The sequence below is a fragment of the Paralichthys olivaceus genome, chromosome 7 (assembly GCF_024713975.1).
Source record: "Paralichthys olivaceus isolate ysfri-2021 chromosome 7, ASM2471397v2, whole genome shotgun sequence".
Lineage (NCBI taxonomy): Eukaryota > Metazoa > Chordata > Actinopteri > Pleuronectiformes > Paralichthyidae > Paralichthys > Paralichthys olivaceus.
The window spans coordinates 25,077,987-25,095,906 of NC_091099.1; the positions used below are offsets into that span (position 1 = coordinate 25,077,987).

Genomic DNA, 17,920 nt, shown 5'->3' on the forward strand with positions numbered 1-17,920 from the left:
CTGCATTACATAAACAGTAGGAGTCAGCTTTGAGAAGAGGAAATAAGATTTCTATAATCTGTTTAAACAAAAAAAACATGTTACCTGACATGCAGTTGAAGCGAAGATCCAAATTTGTAAGGGACACAAAATCAGACATGGAGGGCAGGAGGGTAATTCTAAGAAAGACAGAGACATATTGTGAGCCTTACATGCAGAACTCATGTTGCTGAAAAACACAGATATATTTAAATTTACATTCAATGATGCTTGAGTCACCAAAAAAGTTTTAATTTTTATATGAAATTACTGAAAAAGCCAAAAGTATTGTGTTATCTTTTTTTCCCGAAACACAACAGACCTCAGGCAAAGACAGATATGGAGTAATATAATAATAATTCAAGTAATTTGCTGGTAATGAACCTGTTTTCAGCCGCTGAGAGGTGGTGCATGAGGGGAAGCCAGCAGACAGCAAGGCCCTGCAGTGACGAGATGCTGTTGTCATCTAGATGCAGCTCTCTGAGGAGGATGTGGTTGTTCACACTGGGGGGCTGATGGACAAACAAGGTGAAAAAGTCAGTTAACACAAGTAACACTGAGGAGTCGGACTAAGTTTCTACACTGCTGCTGCTGCTGCTGCTGCTCTAGAGAGACTGAAAGACCCCCGTCCATCACTGTCAGTCGTTTTAGTCCTGCTGTGTTTACAGTCATCATCTTGTCTAGGGCCACAAGTGACATTTGTCAAAGACCAACTGGTGCTGAGTGTTTACCCAGTGAAGATGTTCCCATTTCCATACTGATGAAAATGTGTTTTTATATTTAATTTCATATAATATTATAAGATTTTTTGCCGTATCCAGCAGTTACTCTCTAACACATACACCCATTTCTGTCTTTAAGTTGTCAGTGGCATTTGCTCATGCTGAGACCATCTCTTTTGTTCAATTGAAACTTGTGTGATTAAAGATAGATAAAATATTTCACCTAATGCTTCAGTTTGACATTTCTGAGACAAGTTTATCGTCACCTTTAATCTTTTGTAAATTTGTGCTGTCCACCAAGCATTGTTCGGTTCTGTACATCTTATGCGGAAATATATCTTTAATGTGTCTTATCACCATGTTTTGTACAGAATTACACAAAACATCAACACCATTTGTATGATTTTTACCAATAATTGCCAAAAACTGCAGATGAAAGTCTGCACGGCTAAATTTGGCACATTTATATGTTGGAATCGCATGGAAATAATGTGCATGTCATTTTCAAATGAATAAACATTGGGTTTGTTGCATTGTATTCTTCCTTCATCTATTAAGTCATGTTTACATTTAAAGCCTTTGGTTGTACAGGGTTTCAGGGAGCTCTTAAAATCAGGTCACATTAAACATTTTCAAGTTTCTTTGAATTTAAATTTGGTTTGTCTTATTTTGGAGAAGTGAGAAAAACTTTGCAAATGTTCCAACTGAGGCCATGACATTGAATTGTAGAGTCATAAAGAAATGTCATGCAACATGTCGTTTTGTCACAGTACGTTTTTCAAATACGATAGATTCAAGGTGATGGTGCGAGCCCAAAAAACTGGCTTCCTTATGTGTTGCTCATTTCAATAAATCCACTCATATATGTATGTCGTACTTTCAAGCTTATTATTTTGAAGGATTTCATGCTAGATGTCAAACTTGTTTTTTTTTTCTTCATTCTGACTAGTCACGTACACACTAACCCTCTCTAAAATTACATCTGGGGTTTGTGATTATATATATTAATATATAATGTAATATAATACATCTAATTTCTGCATCATGATAAAAACGAAAAAAAGCAACAAATTGAAAAGAAAATGGACTTTAAACAAACAGGCTTTTGTTTTGTGAAATCCATCCCTGCATACAAATGATTTACATCCCCACATGATGAAAACATAATCATGCAAGTTTAATTCAATAAGACCTTTACAGCCGTTCACCTCCCTCAAACAACTGAATTACTTTCCGTCCAGGTCTAATAAAATTGCAACACTGAACCGAACAGTGACATCAGCTCCACTGCTCAGCTGTTGTTACCTCAGTGAGGCTGTTGGATCTCAGGTCCAGTGTCTGGAGCAGAGCGCAGTTCTCCAAACCCTCCACGCTGGCCAGGTGATTGTGTGAGCAGTCCAGGTGAAGGAGGGTGCACGTGTCCCTCAGCCCTTTGGTGCTGATCAGCTGGTTGTGATCCAGCGACAAACGCTGCAGTCTCCTTATAGACTCCAGACCAGCTGGGAAAGAAACAAAATGAGAGGAGCCGTTTAAAAGCTACAAAGGCTGCAGGACAAATCTACGTATGAACAGTAAGCAAATCATAAGCATGATGAAATGAGACAGTCCTTGCTTTTACATGTATGAACAATTTCAGGGGTGAGTCAGAGGAAAATGTTACAGTAGCCGAAAATACCATTGAATGCATTTAACCTCTTGCCTGGCCAATATATATTTATGACTTTAGCCCCACGCCTCAGGGCCCAGGTTGACTTTAGTAATGAATCACGTTTCAATGCAGATTGCAGTGAATGGAGAAGAGATGGAAAAAGGAGAGCAAGACTGCCCTCTTGTGGATTATTGCAGAACCCACAAGAAGGCTTCATCTTGGCTGCTACTGCACATTCAGTCCAAGGACAAGACTACAATGACTTAAAGACCGTATCTGTGACACAATCAAATATTATTTCATTTCCAAGCATCAAAGTTTGTGTTTTATATCTAATTCATTTGTAAGTTCTCACCAATGCGGGTGATGGAGTTGTGTGAGAGGTCCAGAACATTCAGATTTTCAGCTCCGCTCAAACCATGGATGGACGTTAACTTGTTGTGTCCGAGTCGAAGAACTTGTAAACTCGCCATGTTTTCACAATCCACAAATGAGATGGAATTCTCCTGAGACAACAATCCAATTCAGTACGAGCAACATAATCAATGGCACCGGTTGACTCATCACATACGGATTTAATGTTCACCTGCACGTCGATGCAGCGGAGCTGTGGTAACTGGTTGAAGCCCTCCAGGGATTTGAGGCCACAGCGTCTGAGGGTGAGGGATTGAAGTTGAGGACACTGCGCGAGCGTGACGAAGCTGCAGCCAGGCAGGTCCTCCAGGGTCACCGTGGTAACCTAAAAGAGAGGCAGAGGTTGCGTCGGGTTTCAGGGGTTAATTTGGAACATATGACATTGCACAAGAATAAATATTTGCATTATATTTGTATGATACAATATTTTGTATATACAACAATATGTGTAGTATTATACAAACTACAGACCACCAGAAATGTGACACTGCTAATAAAAATCACTCTCTGTCATAAAGCTAGCAATAACACTTCCATGTCAGTGTTCAAACAACTTCATCACGTCCACCAAGGAGGTTGTTCTTGTCTGCGTTTGTTTGTTAGTTAGCAGGATTACACAAAAACTGCTGAACAGATTTCCATGAGGGGTGGGCAGGATTTAACAGTATGATATGTGGTGTTGTTCAACTTTTACGTTAATGTCTCAGAGAATAATTCACATCTCTGCCACTGCCTCTCATCCTCGTCCTCATGACGATAAAGATCAGGTGTGTTTAGGGGACTAATATCTACGGAGTGTGTGTGGATCCATTTAAAAGTCGTTCCTCATGGGGAATGTTGGGCCTTGAGAGGTTCTAATTCTTCCTAAATAGCATCTGCATCATGGCTGAACATTGGTACATAGGTTACCTCTTGCAGGGATTTGCAGCCTGTGGACCGAAGCAGAGTTTGCGGACAGACAGGTGGCAGACTACAGGCCTCGGAGGCCCTGCTCAGTCCCCTGCGACTTCGGGCATGGACGTTTTGCTTGCTCTTGTTCTGCAGAGACAGTCTGGACCACGGGACGCAGTCTCTCATCCAGGACAGTCTCTTCTGCTCGGCGTGCTCTGGAAGACACATGGGTAAAGGGCAGGAGGAAGTGCGAGGCGATACGTCTGCATCTTGTTTTATTGTTTGAGATGTGGAGGTGTAGAGGAGACTCTTGTTTGGGTCAAGCTGTTGTACGTTTTCAGAGCGGGAGGGGCAGACTGTGGACTGACTTTGTAAAGTGCATGAGGAGGTCAGAGTGATATTCTTTGTCTGGTTTTTCAGTCCATCCTTATCTCTTCTCTTCTCTTGCTGCTTCAGCCTCTCGTCCTTTTCGTCGTCCTGCACTCTAAAGCTTTTCTCCTCTCCTTTGACTCCTCTTTGTTCCGTTTTTATTTTTTCTTCCTGGTCTTTTCTCACATCTTCCTTGATCTGCCATTTGTCTGCTTCTTTATTTCTCCTCACATCATCCCTTGTTTTTAACTCATGTTCCATCTTTCTGTTGTTTCCATTCTGTTCCATCTCTTTCTTGTTATTGTGCTCTTCTTCTTTCTGTTCCCTCACTTGTTGCTCCAGCCACTTCCTCTCTTCCTCTTCAGCTGTTTTCACTTCTTCCTTCTTTTTATCATTACATTCCATACTATGTTTCATCTCCTCTTCCTTCTTGCTCTTTTCTCCATCTTCCTTGAGCTGCATTTCTTTAATATCTCTATCTTCCTCTTTCGTATTCATCTGCTGAGCCACCATCGTCTCTTCCTCGATATTCTTTCCTTTCTCCTCAATTTTTCTCTCGTCCACCTTTTTCATCTCCTCAGTCTTTGTCCTCACCTCAAGTTCCTTAAGGATCCTCCTCTCTTCCTCTCTTTTCTTATTTTCTTCATTACTGTTTTTACTGTCGTGTTGCTTTTCTTCCTTTCGACACTGCTCTTGTACCATTTCTTCTTGATTTTTTCTCCTTTTGTCTTCCTCCATCTTCTTTGCCATCATTTTATCCACTGCCCTTGTTTCTACCTCCTCCTCACTTTTCCTATTCTTCTCCCTCTCCTTTATTTTCTCCCCATTTTGCTTCCTTTCTCTCTCCTCGCCTTCTATCTGCCTCATCTTCTCTTCTTCCTTAAGTCTTATGTCTTTTATTTTTCTATCTTCCTCCTTCTTTCTCATGTCTTCCTGTAACATCTTTCGCTCCTCTTCTTTTTTCCACTTTTCCTCCTCTTCCTTTTTCCGCTTTTCCTCCTCTTCAATTCTCCTCTTTTCCTCTTCCTCCATTTTCCTCTGCTCCTCTTCTCTCTTTCTTCTGTGCTCTTCTTTTAGTTTAATTTCTTCTATTTTTCTCTTTTCCTCTTCCTTTCTTTTCATCTGTTCCTCCATCCTTTTGCGCTTCTTCTCTCTCTTAATTCTCTCGTCTTCTTTTTTCCTCCTGTCCTCCTCTCTTCTCCTCTTTTCTTCTTCCTCCTTCCTTTTCTTCTCACCCTCTTCCTTGATCCTCTTCTGCTCCTTCTCTCTCGTCTTCTTCTCCTCCTCAACTCGTTTTTGTAAGTTGCTGATCAGCTCCTGATCGGTGAAAAAAACAAAGCAAGTCTCATTCAATTTTTCATTAATTTCTCAATAATCTCTTTAAAACCTTTTATTGTTAACAAATACAACAACCCACATGAAAACTGTAAGCATTGTAAACTGTTCTATTATATTCTATAGCTTTAGAGGAATGACATCCATTTTTTATTTAAAGGTAGGTTGTTTCTGAAAAACGTGTATCCTATATGCTGAAATCCTCTTCATGTCCCTATAACCATCAATATATACATTTTTCGGAAACACAGGCCCTCGTAGGACTGTAATAAAAATGACCATGATTTAATGATTGATTGAATTTGGTCGAAATGGAAGAGAAACACATCGCTGAAGCAGAGACGATAGTCAGAAGTCAGCAAGCAGGTCACAGCAAAGTCAGCTTCTGGCAGTTGTCAGTCGGTGCACATTCATGTGTTTTGGGGGCGTATTTGACTAAAATGAGGGCTGATGGGACGGAGGTGGTATGTATCAGTTGCATATTTTTAAAGTGTAGCCTGCTCTTCCTAACTTTTCCAGGATTACCTACCCTGGCTTTACCTCAGTGAATAATTAACTACACCTACACTGAGAGCCCCTGCCTCTGTTCGGACGTCTGCTGGAAAGGTCACACATACCTGCTGAAGCAGAAACTCCTGCTCCAGTTTTTCCTGAGCTCTCTTCTCCCTCAACTCCAGTTCCCTCTGATGTAGCTAGATACAAAGCAATAATACATAAAAGAAAAATCACATATGTATTCATATATATATTACACTTGTCCAAGGCAGCAATTTCCTCAGGCTGCTGCTTTCCCTGATAAATTCATATATGATTAGACATGTTGATCAGGTTCTTATTTCCCTTTTTTTCCAGATGATCGTATATAAAACAAATCCTGAATAAATGAGGGATTACAAATTTGCTAATTTGTGTTATTTAAAAAAAAAACCTACATCTTCCTTTTTAAGAATATTATGACAACAACATGACAAGTATGTTAGATAGAGGGAGTCACAAATGATTCACCTTCTCTGCCTCCATGATCTTCTTCAGCTCCTCCTGGAAGTCTCTGTGTCTCTGTCTCCTCCTCTCCTCTGTCTTCAGCTCCTCACAGTGTCTTTTCTCTCTGTGTTCTCTATGAGATTCTGGGCTCTTAATGGTCCTAACTCCAGTCCCCATATATTCATCTGTTTCAGCCTCATCTGTCAAAAGAGAAAAGTGATAAAGAGAAAATTGTTTCTTTTCCCAGCTCTCTCTGATTCCATCCATGTCAAACTGTGCAGTGACAGTAACTACTTCAAATAAACTGCATAAAGAAGTGTTGAAAGTTGGGTTTATGTACATCTTCATAATTCCTGTACTACATGGATTAGAACAAAAAATAGGACAACAGGGACCTCTTGTGGGGAACAGTACTATTACCAGAGGTGATGGTTATGCAGAAAATAATATCGCAGGAAACTGCAATATTACTGACATAGTAATATGTAATTTAATCCTTTTACATTTGTTTTCGACTTTTTACTGTGGTTACTTTGTAAGTACCTCCAGTCAATACTGTGTTTAGCATCAAAACAACAATGTTTTTTTAAATCCCATTTATTGAAACTTCAGAGAGATGGTGCTTTTACCTTTTTTTTTACTTCATTCAGTGAAACATGCAGCGTACCTTCACTGTCAGGGCACACTGACAAATTCTGAGAAAAAGGTGCCAGTGTCTCTCTGGGTGCAAAGAGGAGGTGAGTTTCAGCAGGAGAGGTGTACTCGTTTTCTGTGTCAAAGGTAACCTGTGACAAAAACATGCATTTCAGCAGATTGTGGGCCTATTGTAGTTTGGATTGGTCCAACAGTAAGAGACTAGGCATTTACCGGCTTCTTCGTCATGTCCTTGTCGAGTTCATCGGGCAAATTCTTCATGTCCTCAGTGTGACGTGATGCAGATAAGTCTGGGATATAGTTCAAAGAAAAGGCAGATGTTTTAAACAACAATGGAGACCATCGTCCTTTTGATAGGATCCTCTGAAGTCTTATTTGTTGTAGATATTTCTCTCTCTCTCTTTAACAATTATCTCAGTAGAGAAGCTTTAGCGCCCATGATCTTATAGAAGTATAAACATGTTGCTATTTAACAAGATTCCATACCTTCAAGTTCCTCAAGAATGAACTTCTCACTTCTCAATGCTCTGCTTTTTGAACTTTCAAAGTAACTGAGCAGAGATGGTGGAATATCATCGGAGACCTATTGACAGAAAGTAATTTTGATGTTACATTGGTCTCATCACATAATTAATATTTATGCTATATTTTAGAATACCATCAGCAGGCCACCTGGCTTTCATAGTAATACCATACAAGCCAGTAGCCTGTTCTTGCCACCAAGGTACAACAAATTATTTTCATCATAACAACCAGTCTGAAAGAGCTCTCTCTCTCTTCTCTCCCCTTTTTCCATCTATCTCTCCTCTCCTCCCCATTTTTTTCCTCACACCCCAACTGGTTGAGGCAGATGGCCGCCCATACTGAGTCTGACTCTAGAGGTTTCCTCCAGTTAATGAAGGAGTTCTTTTTCCTCTCCACAGTCTCCAAAGTGCTGCTCATTGTGGAAACTGTTGAGTTTTTCTATACATTTTAAGGTCTCAACCTTTATATGCTATGATATGGTGCTTAAAATTGAATTGAATATTTCCCTAATATCTGCTTACCTTTTATTTTTATTATTGTTTTTTTGCTATGTATTTTGTGAAGCACTTTGTAACCTTGTTTAGATTTAGATTTGTTTAGAAGTTCTTATTATTTTTAAGTTTTCCATCTACCAAAATATCAAAACATGTGACTCCAAGTAAATTATATTAAAATGCTTTGCATGTCCACAATCCATCCCAGGAACCAGGGATGCTTCCGAATTATTCTGCACAAACAAATAGACACCTTGTGTGTAAAAGCATGATGAGCAGTGTCACATGCGACCTATGGCTGCTCAGCCGAACCCACAGGAAGTTATTATTGACTTCCCACCATCATCTATTACAGTGTGGTCCTCAGGTGACAGACTGGCAGCCAGAACACACAAAGACTTGGACATTTTATTTTGAAAGTAAAGGATGTAGATTCTTTATTGATTCAGAATGTTTATCAGACATTACTTTATTTTGGAAGGAAGTGTTAATTTTTGAAATTAGAAACTTCAAAAACATCAGGATCGATGGGGAAAGTACATTTAGGCTAGGGGCCTAAATATATTGATTTATTGATTTATTTTGTGTATTGTTGGTTTATTTATTTGGTCACCTAATCAGGTACTTTGTCCTGTTGATAAAGTTGTGATAATATAAGTATCAGTCAGATATAATATTGGTATAAGTATTTTGGTGTGATTATTGTTTTTGTCTGTTCTTTTGACATAAACGTGAGTGAAACTCAGATCATCTAAGAAACGCCACCACGCACTGGTTTGACTAACAGCAGCTGATGGGAGCTCGCGGGTTGTCTCCTGCACCTGTCCTGGTTCAAGTTGACTCCAGCTCGTCAGGACTCACACACACACACTCACCGTGTCCAGGAGGAAGGAGGGCTTCTCCGGCTCTTCTTCGGTATCACCACCATCACACATGACCACGTCGTTCAGCTCCCGCATCACTGTTTCCCACAGCTCATCAGCATCCGCCATGACGCCACAGCTCGCAGTGACACTGTACTGTGACTCTTTACTGTAACTCTTTACTGTAACTCTCAGACCCAGTCGACTCTAGCTTCCTTAGAGCTGACCTCACCTGCGAACACCTGTGCCTGACACGTGTTCTCCACAGTGCGTTGCTCAACACGCTGAAGCTAATTCAACGTGTGTTGGATTAGCTCGAGGCTCGAGGTCTCCTGGCGTCGAGTGGGTACTTCGGTCTCCATGGGAACAACGTTGTGAGCTACGTGACGCCGCAAGGGACAAACCGTGCAAAAGGCAAAGCGGTATTTTAATGGAACGTGTCCTCGCGACGTGTATCGAGTATACACTATAATAATAATAATCCTATTAGTATATAGTATATAATAATACTATATACTAATAAATACTTGTTTCAACATGTCATATTTATGAATTGGTGGCCCCGCATGGGAACAAAACTGTCCTTGTTTCTATCACCTCATTCATCATAATATAATATAATATAATATAATATAATATAATATAATATAATATAATATAATATAATATAATATAACATAATATAATGTAATATAATACAATATAATATAATATAACATAACATAATATAATGTAATATAATACAATACAATATAATATAATATAATATAATATCAGTGTTACAGAAAAGCAGAGCAGTTTGAATGCATCATTTTCTTTGTGAAATACAAATGTCATGTCTCTGACTGATGTGGGTATTCTGGGCAGCCATAGGTCAGTGAGCCTGAGACCTTGTAGGTGAGTCACAGGACCAGAAGAACAAAAAATGTGTGGGGCTGTGAACAATGTACACTTTTTTCATGGCATTTCTGATCACAAAGACCGGTATCTCTCTCCCATGGTGAGGGCTGTGCACTCGTTCTGTACTCTGTCCCTTTGAGGAGATTCCAGTGGCCCACACAGGTTTTCCCATACACATTCCCGAGGGCTTTCTAAAAGGAACCCAGTCTCCTTCCTCAGTTTCAAAGAGAAACAGCATGTCTTCCATCCCAAACTGTTTGGTCTGGAGACACTCTGAGGCCTGTTCTCCGTTCTCGTGATGTTCCACGACGAAAACAAAACAACACAATGGCGCCAGATCAGACTCATTTTTCCTTCAAAGGCCAAAACTGAATTCCACAATGACAATGAAAAGCATCACCGACAACACTTATGTGGCCCACAAAGGTCAACCCCATCAGGAGTTTCACAGGTTCGGCACAGACATGCTTTTATTAAGGTCATTGAGGGTCAAAGCATGACTTCAGTACCGAGGCTGATGAGCAAACACAGGACAGTTTGATGCTGCCCTCGTTGTTAGAGTCAAACTGCCTGTCCCCTATGTTTCATTAGTTCCTCTGAGATTCATTGACCAAGTTCAATTGCTCAAAAAGGCTCCATCAGCAAGCCTTGTCTGCTCCGATTAGGGCCAGGCCCTTTGTCAGTGGGCAAGGTGTCCGTCGCTTTTGTCCAAGTGCACGGAACCCAGACAGCAGCCAGACAGGGCCATGCTGCAGATTTATACAGCAGATTACGTCGGTCAATGGCGGCTCCGGCCCTAACGCAGTGCTGGTTTAGATAGTAGCGGTGTGTTTACACTGTCAAGGGTTTTCTGTTACTGGTCTGTAGCCATTATCTTGGCAGCCACTGGGCGTATCAAGCCTATCATTTCCATCTGGGGGCTTTGATGGAAGAGGGGATCGAAGGGAAAAATTACCACCACCCCAACTGCTCTTCATTCTTCTCTCACTGCACATTCTGAATGGACAGGTTGCAAGGCATTGATCTATTAATGATGCATAAAATGAATTAGTAAATTTGCTTTTGTGTTGCAACACATACATTGTGTAGACCTGGTTCAATCCAATTGTTGTATTTAGTCATTGTAAGTAATCACATAAACCTAAAGTGAATATACAACCCAGGAATAATATGCTTTCCATGCATGAACTCCAGCTGACATTCCAAATACCAGAGCTGTAATGTGAATGATTCTTCTCAGTGCCCTGAGCCAGATTACAGGTTTCTGTGAGTAAATCGACTTGTATGTAGACCTGATCGTACTTTAAACATATGAAGTGCATGTGAGGGGGGGAAATGTTCAAGCAAGCTAATCCTGCACGAGTTGTGCTGTAAGCCTGATTACAGTAATGTTGCATTCTTGAAGCTAAAAGATACAGTTACACAGTTGCAGCATTGGCTCAAATTGGTGGAGTTCACCTAGTTCATCAGCAGCAGCCCCCGACCTGAGATCACCTCTCCTCCCGTGGGATGACAACACGGCTGAATCAGTTGGACTTGGACACAGATTTTGATTGCCTTTCAAAGTTATCATTACGCTGCCAGTGTGACCTTAGTACATCTAAATCTGCTTCAAATGACTGTGGGATTATTGTAATCAGAATTCCGAGAGCTGGGGGCTGGGAATATTCTACCCCCGGGTTCAGTGAGTGAGAGTAGCAGGTTACTTAAGTCTCTATTCATAATTTAGACACCTTTTCTGTTTCTGTTGTCTGTGTTGCAAACTCTGTACGAGGTTTATAAAACGTTTTCAAGGTTAAATCCAACCATCAGCACACATACTTTTTGCAAATAGTCACATGCTGAATAAAGCTATTTTCCCTTGGGGTTATCAAAAGTAACATTGATGGCCAGGGGCCAAGAGTAATGTGAGCTCTTTTGTTCTCTTCACGAGAAAATGAACACTGTAATGTTCAAATGATGTCTCAAGTTAAACGGGATGTTCTGTGTACAGCCACAGTCTATGTACAGTGACTCACTGTTTGGAGGCAGAATGGCTCTCAGTGAACGCACACAACTGTAGAGGACACTCTCTGCTGTCCCTCGACTTGCCTTTGTGAAGCCCAGTTACCTCTGTACTCATATACAACATGACTATCAGATGCATTGCTTCTTCTGGGCAGAATAAACACACAAGCTAATGCTTAATGGTCAGCATTGGCTGTCTGGATTTCCATTTTCTATTTGATTACTGGGGCGCAGAATTATTATTATGAAATTATTTGGAGTCACATTTCTTGCCACGTGATGAATGTTACTTGAATATTCATTCTATTTCAAGCTCTGACTTGCCCATGTTTTGCCATTATATACATATAATATATATTTACATGTAAGAGGAACTATTTAATATGAAATATTTCAGACATTCATAACCACATGTGAATTGCAGTAGCATGTGGTGAACTGAAAGTTATTAGTATGTGTGTTTTACTTATATTCAAATAGGATATTAGTGTTGTAAGGTGCTTGTTTTTTAACTTGATATCTAATGGATTATTATATCAACTGTAAAAAAATCGTACTTTATATAAGAGGGTTTTTAGTCAATATCAGAGAAGTGAGAATGTAAGTCTTAAATGCAGTCATGTGATTTGACAAAATGTAAGTACAAGATCCAAATCACTGACATTGTCAGCACAGATATTGATATATAATAAGAGATTATAGTGTGCTGAGACCCACACCCATAATGCCGGGTTGAAACAAAGCATAGAGCCCTTGGCCCAGGTCTGGTGTTAGTGCTGTGATGTGCTCTGTGGGTCTCATGACTTGTTCTTGGCTTTGTGTCACAGTCATTTCCAAGTGAGAGCAGAGAAGAGGCTGTGCTGTGGTTAATCTTCTCTTGTTTGTACATTCCTCTCACGATGGGCCAAAAACATGATTGATTGGTTGAGCACATCAAGTTTGATATCTCAACATGGACTTAAATACTTATCTGTAAAGTATCCACTCTTTTATCTTAAACCATTTTTCCCGTGCGGGGTTGCAGGGGGCTGGAGTTTATCGCAGACTATAGGTCACACAATGAAGAGGACCGCTCGCTGGTAAACATGAATCTAAACAACGTACACAAACATTTGAGAAAAATGGGTTTGCAAATGTTTTATGAGGAAGGAAATGCGTTCAATAGGTTCAACATGTCCCTGTTGTTCGACCTCAAGGATTCTCACAATGCATTTTGGTGCACAACAATGAATGTAAGCATATGTTTTGTTTGTTCATATGAAAACTCCACAGGGCACCTTTAATCAAGAGAAGATCTGAGGAAAAGACCACAACAGATCTGGCCACATTGTTGCATAACTTACTGTTAAAACATTGCTGATCCTCAGATGTGTACAAATGATCATTTCAGTGGTGCAGAGATAAAAAAATGAAAAAAAACAGCTGACAGAATGAGAAGTGTTAGCTGTATTCGAGCAGATACAGCTGAAGGACGAGGGCACCAGAACACCGCCTGGGTCGGGACTCGTTCCAACAGCTGCACCTTCTGCGTGTTACATGAGTTGGAAGGACATTACTGCGGTCAGCTGCACGACAACAGACAGCTTGGAAACAGAGGCCACAAAACACCTGAGAGTAAAAACCATCCGAGAGTGACCCACATTTACACACAAGAACACTCTGACTTGGACGAGACACAACACTGTGGGAGCAGATAGCATTTATCACCAGTCACTGATAAATTCAGTACTTCGCCCATACAAACTCGAGCCATCAGCACTTCTCATGGCCTCGCGCTCTCACACCAAACTGCATCAAGGCTGTCACAGTGAACGTCATGTGCACAGCACACAGGCCTCTCTGTTTTTTGAAGCGGCTCCCAGACAGTATGATACACACTCAGCTTCCCCTTGGTGAAAAAAGAGCTTTTCAAGACAATAGCACCAACTCTTTGTTAGTTTAAGAGTCTAGTGTGTAATTATGATGTTATAAATAGTTTAACTAAATATAAATACTGTGATATGATTGGATAACAGTTGCAGGATGTTATCTATTTATTTGTTAGAATACTGGTTGTGTTACACAAAAGGGTTTTTGGTTGAAAGTTCACCTTCTACAGTTTCACTGTAAATGTCCTGCTTCACTTAATACTGGTAGCAAAAGTAACAAAATACAATTTCTCACATACAAATCATTTGTTTGAGTTGCGTAGTGAGTCGACTCATGGTAATCAATGGAGGTTTAAAACAACACACATATTGTGAACAAGTTCATATTTGTAAAATTTATTGAATTTAACATTTCCCACTGTATCCCATTGAGTCAATGAGAAGCATGTAAATAAATTTAAGTATCTTTATTGTTGTGTTGAGTCTCAAATTCTCCTCCTGACACTTTACATCTACACCCTTTATTTTTATTGATAATGCTTCATGACTTTCACAGTTAATTTACTGATGCTTATTTCAAAAGTATTATTATCCAGTTCAAATGGTGACAAAGGTCAGAGGTGACAGTCACTTTCATATTCTTCCATTAAACTAGACAGAATGAAAACTCAAGCTCATGTGTTTATGGTCAGCGTTGGTTTATTTTTGATTTCACAGAGCAGCAGAATTATTATTATAAAATGATTTGGAGCTTCTGGACAGCTGATGGACTTAACTTCAATACTCAATATAAAATTATCTTTTAAGCTCTGATTTGAGCATTTTTACTTTCTGTTTGTCATTCTTATATCGTTTGATAGTTATCTGTCTTATTCAGATTACAGAGACATTTGACTGTTTGTATATGAATATTTATTGGTGTAGCTTCAACTTATAACTTTTCTTTTCCATCTCAATGCAGTAATCATTAAACATGATAACATTATTGACACAGCTGACAGACTTGCTTCTTGTGCAGTTGTGTCTTAGGAGCTGAGGGGGAAGAATCAGTATCAGCATCAAGTCACAGACTTGTTCATTCATGTCAGCTGTGGGCAATTCCCATTGGCTGAGGGCTTTCCGTGACATAGTGAAAACCAATATGGCTTAACTTTCCACAGGTGTGGGAGGGGTAAGCCCGTGACGTCCGGATGGCATTGTGTTAGCAAACTCAAGGGACATCTCATGAAGAATTCAACAGGTCATCTAGGTAATCTACCATCTGTGACCAGTTCTGTGTTTACCATCAAAAAATCAAAACAAGTGCAGGGGAACACCAAGCACTTAAACGTTCATAAATAAAATCAGTGGTTTTATTCCTATTTGAAAACATTTTGCTATTTTTTTAATGAACACAAATTGTACAACTGATAAATTCATATGGATAACAAATTCAATCGAGTTTGTGTTCCACAAATAAGGGCAGAACAAACATGTATGTTATCTGGCTCTCTCTTTATTAATGCCTGAGTTGTCACCCAGAAGACTGATGCACAGCCTCCACCTGAAACCGCTGTGATGCAAAAAGGTTTATCACCTGGAAAAGCATTGAAAATAGGGTCTGACAAAGCAGAAGAAGAAACAAAACACATCATCAAGTGCCTTATTATTGTGAAATTTGACCACAAGCTGTGCCTGTGATTCAGGTCCAATGTGATTCACATCATTTTCATAAACTCAAACCATTCAGTGAGCCCTGATGCTGTGCTGTGAACCACAGGCATCAGTCTCATCCAACATTCAATAAAGGTAATGACTTTGAATAACTACAGCTTTGCAATGACTGCTCCATCTAATGAGGTAAGAGGACCCAAACAGATCCTCTCCCGGGAGGAGTCAGTATTCACATCTGTATCATTCTCTCGCCGTACGCCACACATGCACTTGAAATAATGCAAAAAGGTGGCTACTTGTTTTTTTTTACTTTTCCACATCTGACTCTGGTTTTTATTTGTCATTGACCCATAAATGTCCCTGTTTGTTGAAAAAAGGGACATCAACAAGAACTGAATAGGTCAGAGCTTGTTATTGCTTTATTGTATGAGATGGAACACAGAAGTATTTGTGTTTGTTATGTTTCACTTAATCAGGTTTTGAGTTGAACTTGTAAACCATCTGTTTTTGATAATGTAGTGATGAACATTAAAGAGAGGCAAGATTGTGAAGACTATGACATCAACGCATAATGAATGAATGAATTATTTATTTTAACTATCTCAACTTTAAGAACCCACCCACTGAACCCTCCTATGTAATAGGGCATCTGTCAATCAACCCAATAATCTGTGTTCTATCATGTATAGTATACAGGCCATTGTAGACAAGATGGTTTGTACAGACTGTACAATTTGCAACTGTATTTTGATGCATTGTGTCAGTCTATGTGTGTGCTCTGCAGCCTCATCCATCAAGTGTTTGGTGGGTTGACTCCACTTGACCTTGTGGGGATTGGTTTCTTTATCATTTTCATCTCTGTCCTTGAGGTGCGAAGTGAATTAGCACAAACACATACATCAGCTATGCAGTCAATCTCCCTCATGAGCCCAATTCTACTAACAGCCGCTGAATGACATCACCGATTCCTTGAAAGCTAAAATAACAACAATGAAAAACAGAAATACACATCATACAACTCACTTCGGGGAATGACCCTGACACGTAATTCATGGCTGCTTGTCAAGATTTGACAATAGCTCTTATGAAATCTCTAAGACTGAGGCCCTTCACAATAAAGAAGGGATTGAATATGAGCCCAGCTATTAAGGAAAGATTGATAACAACTATTGCAAACATTCAACCTGTATCCTGTGCAGTGGATTGAATGACAGCAAATAAGAGACAACTCAACACAAGTGCTAATGATCTTTTTGTGCTGTCGTCTGTTTTGTTGTTCACCTCTAAGTTAGTTAGAATGGCAGGAAATACATATTGTCATGTGCACGTTTTGAGTTGAGCTGAGATAATGTCAGGTGTGTCATTTCTGACGAGACACAGTTGATTTTGTTTCGCTCTTTTGCTCTCAGAAATCTCAATGGCTCAATAAGAGGTTTCAGTTTACCAGAGGCTTCTCTCTGTGGCAGCACTGATCAGACATTAGAGAACACGCCGCTGTTATCACCTTTCTTATCAGCGGCAGTCTTCTTAACTTTTTGTCTGCAGTACAGTAGCAGACACAGTTTATCTTGCGGCTTACGCAAAGATAATTTCAGTGAATTTCTGGAATAAAATATAATGGTATGATGTCAATCATAATCAGATTTAATCATAATCAATTGACAGATTTAACTTTTTGTATGAAGTGGAACTAAATGAAAATTATATTCAATTCAAATGATTATAAATCAAAGTAAAACACAATAAATATGTTACTTTTACAGTTAAAATCTTCATTCATGTCAACCAACATGATTTTCATGATGAAAATATGTTTTCTTGCCACAAATAATTGTTTTATGTAAACCATGTGATATAGTGTACATTATCATCATATGATAAGTGAAATAAGATTTGGACAATGGTAAACATTACTGATTAGTGATTACATTACAATGATTAATTGTGGCCTTGCAGAGCCACTAAAGGTGCTGTGGACTTGTTTTCATCGACAAACAAAGGGACACCTCCAGACAGGAACCACATACAGTACATTGGGGTTCATGGTCAGAACCCAGGCCTGTGATACCAGAGAATCAGACATATACTCACAAGAGACATATTTGTTCTTCTTTGGCTCCAAAGATTGAGCAGTTGTGTGCCTCTGAAGCCTTTGACACTGAGAAATCTTCACAATACCCAATAGCCACAACTGCCATATTAGCCAAAGCCACTGGCTGCACTCCTCTGCCGCTGTTCTTTGAATTGACAAAATTCCCGACCGCAAAAACCCAGAATCACTCACAATCACCATCATACATAATACCACATATCCACTGCATCCACACAGAGGACGGCCCACTGGCTTTTAAACTTGTGATGCCGAAGCCTCAGACAAGCATCACCTTTCACTTCCCATTTCCTCACCTCATGAACCCACAACGGTTTGTTTTCACTGAAATACATTTCCCTCTCTGTCAGAGATGGAGCTAGAGAATGGAAAACCTAATGACTTTGTATGTTCAGTTGCAATTAGCAAAGATGAGCATGCTGTACTAAAATGGTGGAATATTAAAATGTTATACCTGCTGAACATATT

The 17,920-nt window shown here is 39.7% G+C and overlaps 1 protein-coding gene across 3 annotated transcripts in view; it reads right to left on the bottom strand.

Annotated features, from left to right (window-relative positions):
* lrriq1 (leucine-rich repeats and IQ motif containing 1) overlaps positions 1-17,698 on the bottom strand; it is a 43,640-nt gene extending 25,942 nt beyond the window's left edge. Inside the window, exons 1-12 of one of the 3 annotated variants that reach the window (XM_069528991.1) lie at positions 17,434-17,698; positions 7,519-7,615; positions 7,246-7,322; positions 7,046-7,163; positions 6,403-6,578; positions 6,015-6,089; positions 3,712-5,379; positions 2,975-3,127; positions 2,744-2,894; positions 2,046-2,239; positions 403-530; positions 85-158 (exon numbers count right to left, since the gene is read on the bottom strand). In XM_069528991.1, coding sequence (XP_069385092.1) covers positions 85-158; positions 403-530; positions 2,046-2,239; positions 2,744-2,894; positions 2,975-3,127; positions 3,712-5,379; positions 6,015-6,089; positions 6,403-6,578; positions 7,046-7,163; positions 7,246-7,322; positions 7,519-7,615; positions 17,434-17,442 — 2,920 coding nt within the window. In that variant the 5' untranslated portion in view covers positions 17,443-17,698. Of the gene's footprint in view, positions 1-84; positions 159-402; positions 531-2,045; positions 2,240-2,743; positions 2,895-2,974; positions 3,128-3,711; positions 5,380-6,014; positions 6,090-6,402; positions 6,579-7,045; positions 7,164-7,245; positions 7,323-7,518; positions 7,616-8,926; positions 9,386-17,433 lie in introns of those variants that run through there. The other 2 variants (XM_069528989.1, XM_069528990.1) reach the window with 2 other exon arrangements.
* Between the last annotated feature and the right edge of the window lie 222 nt (positions 17,699-17,920).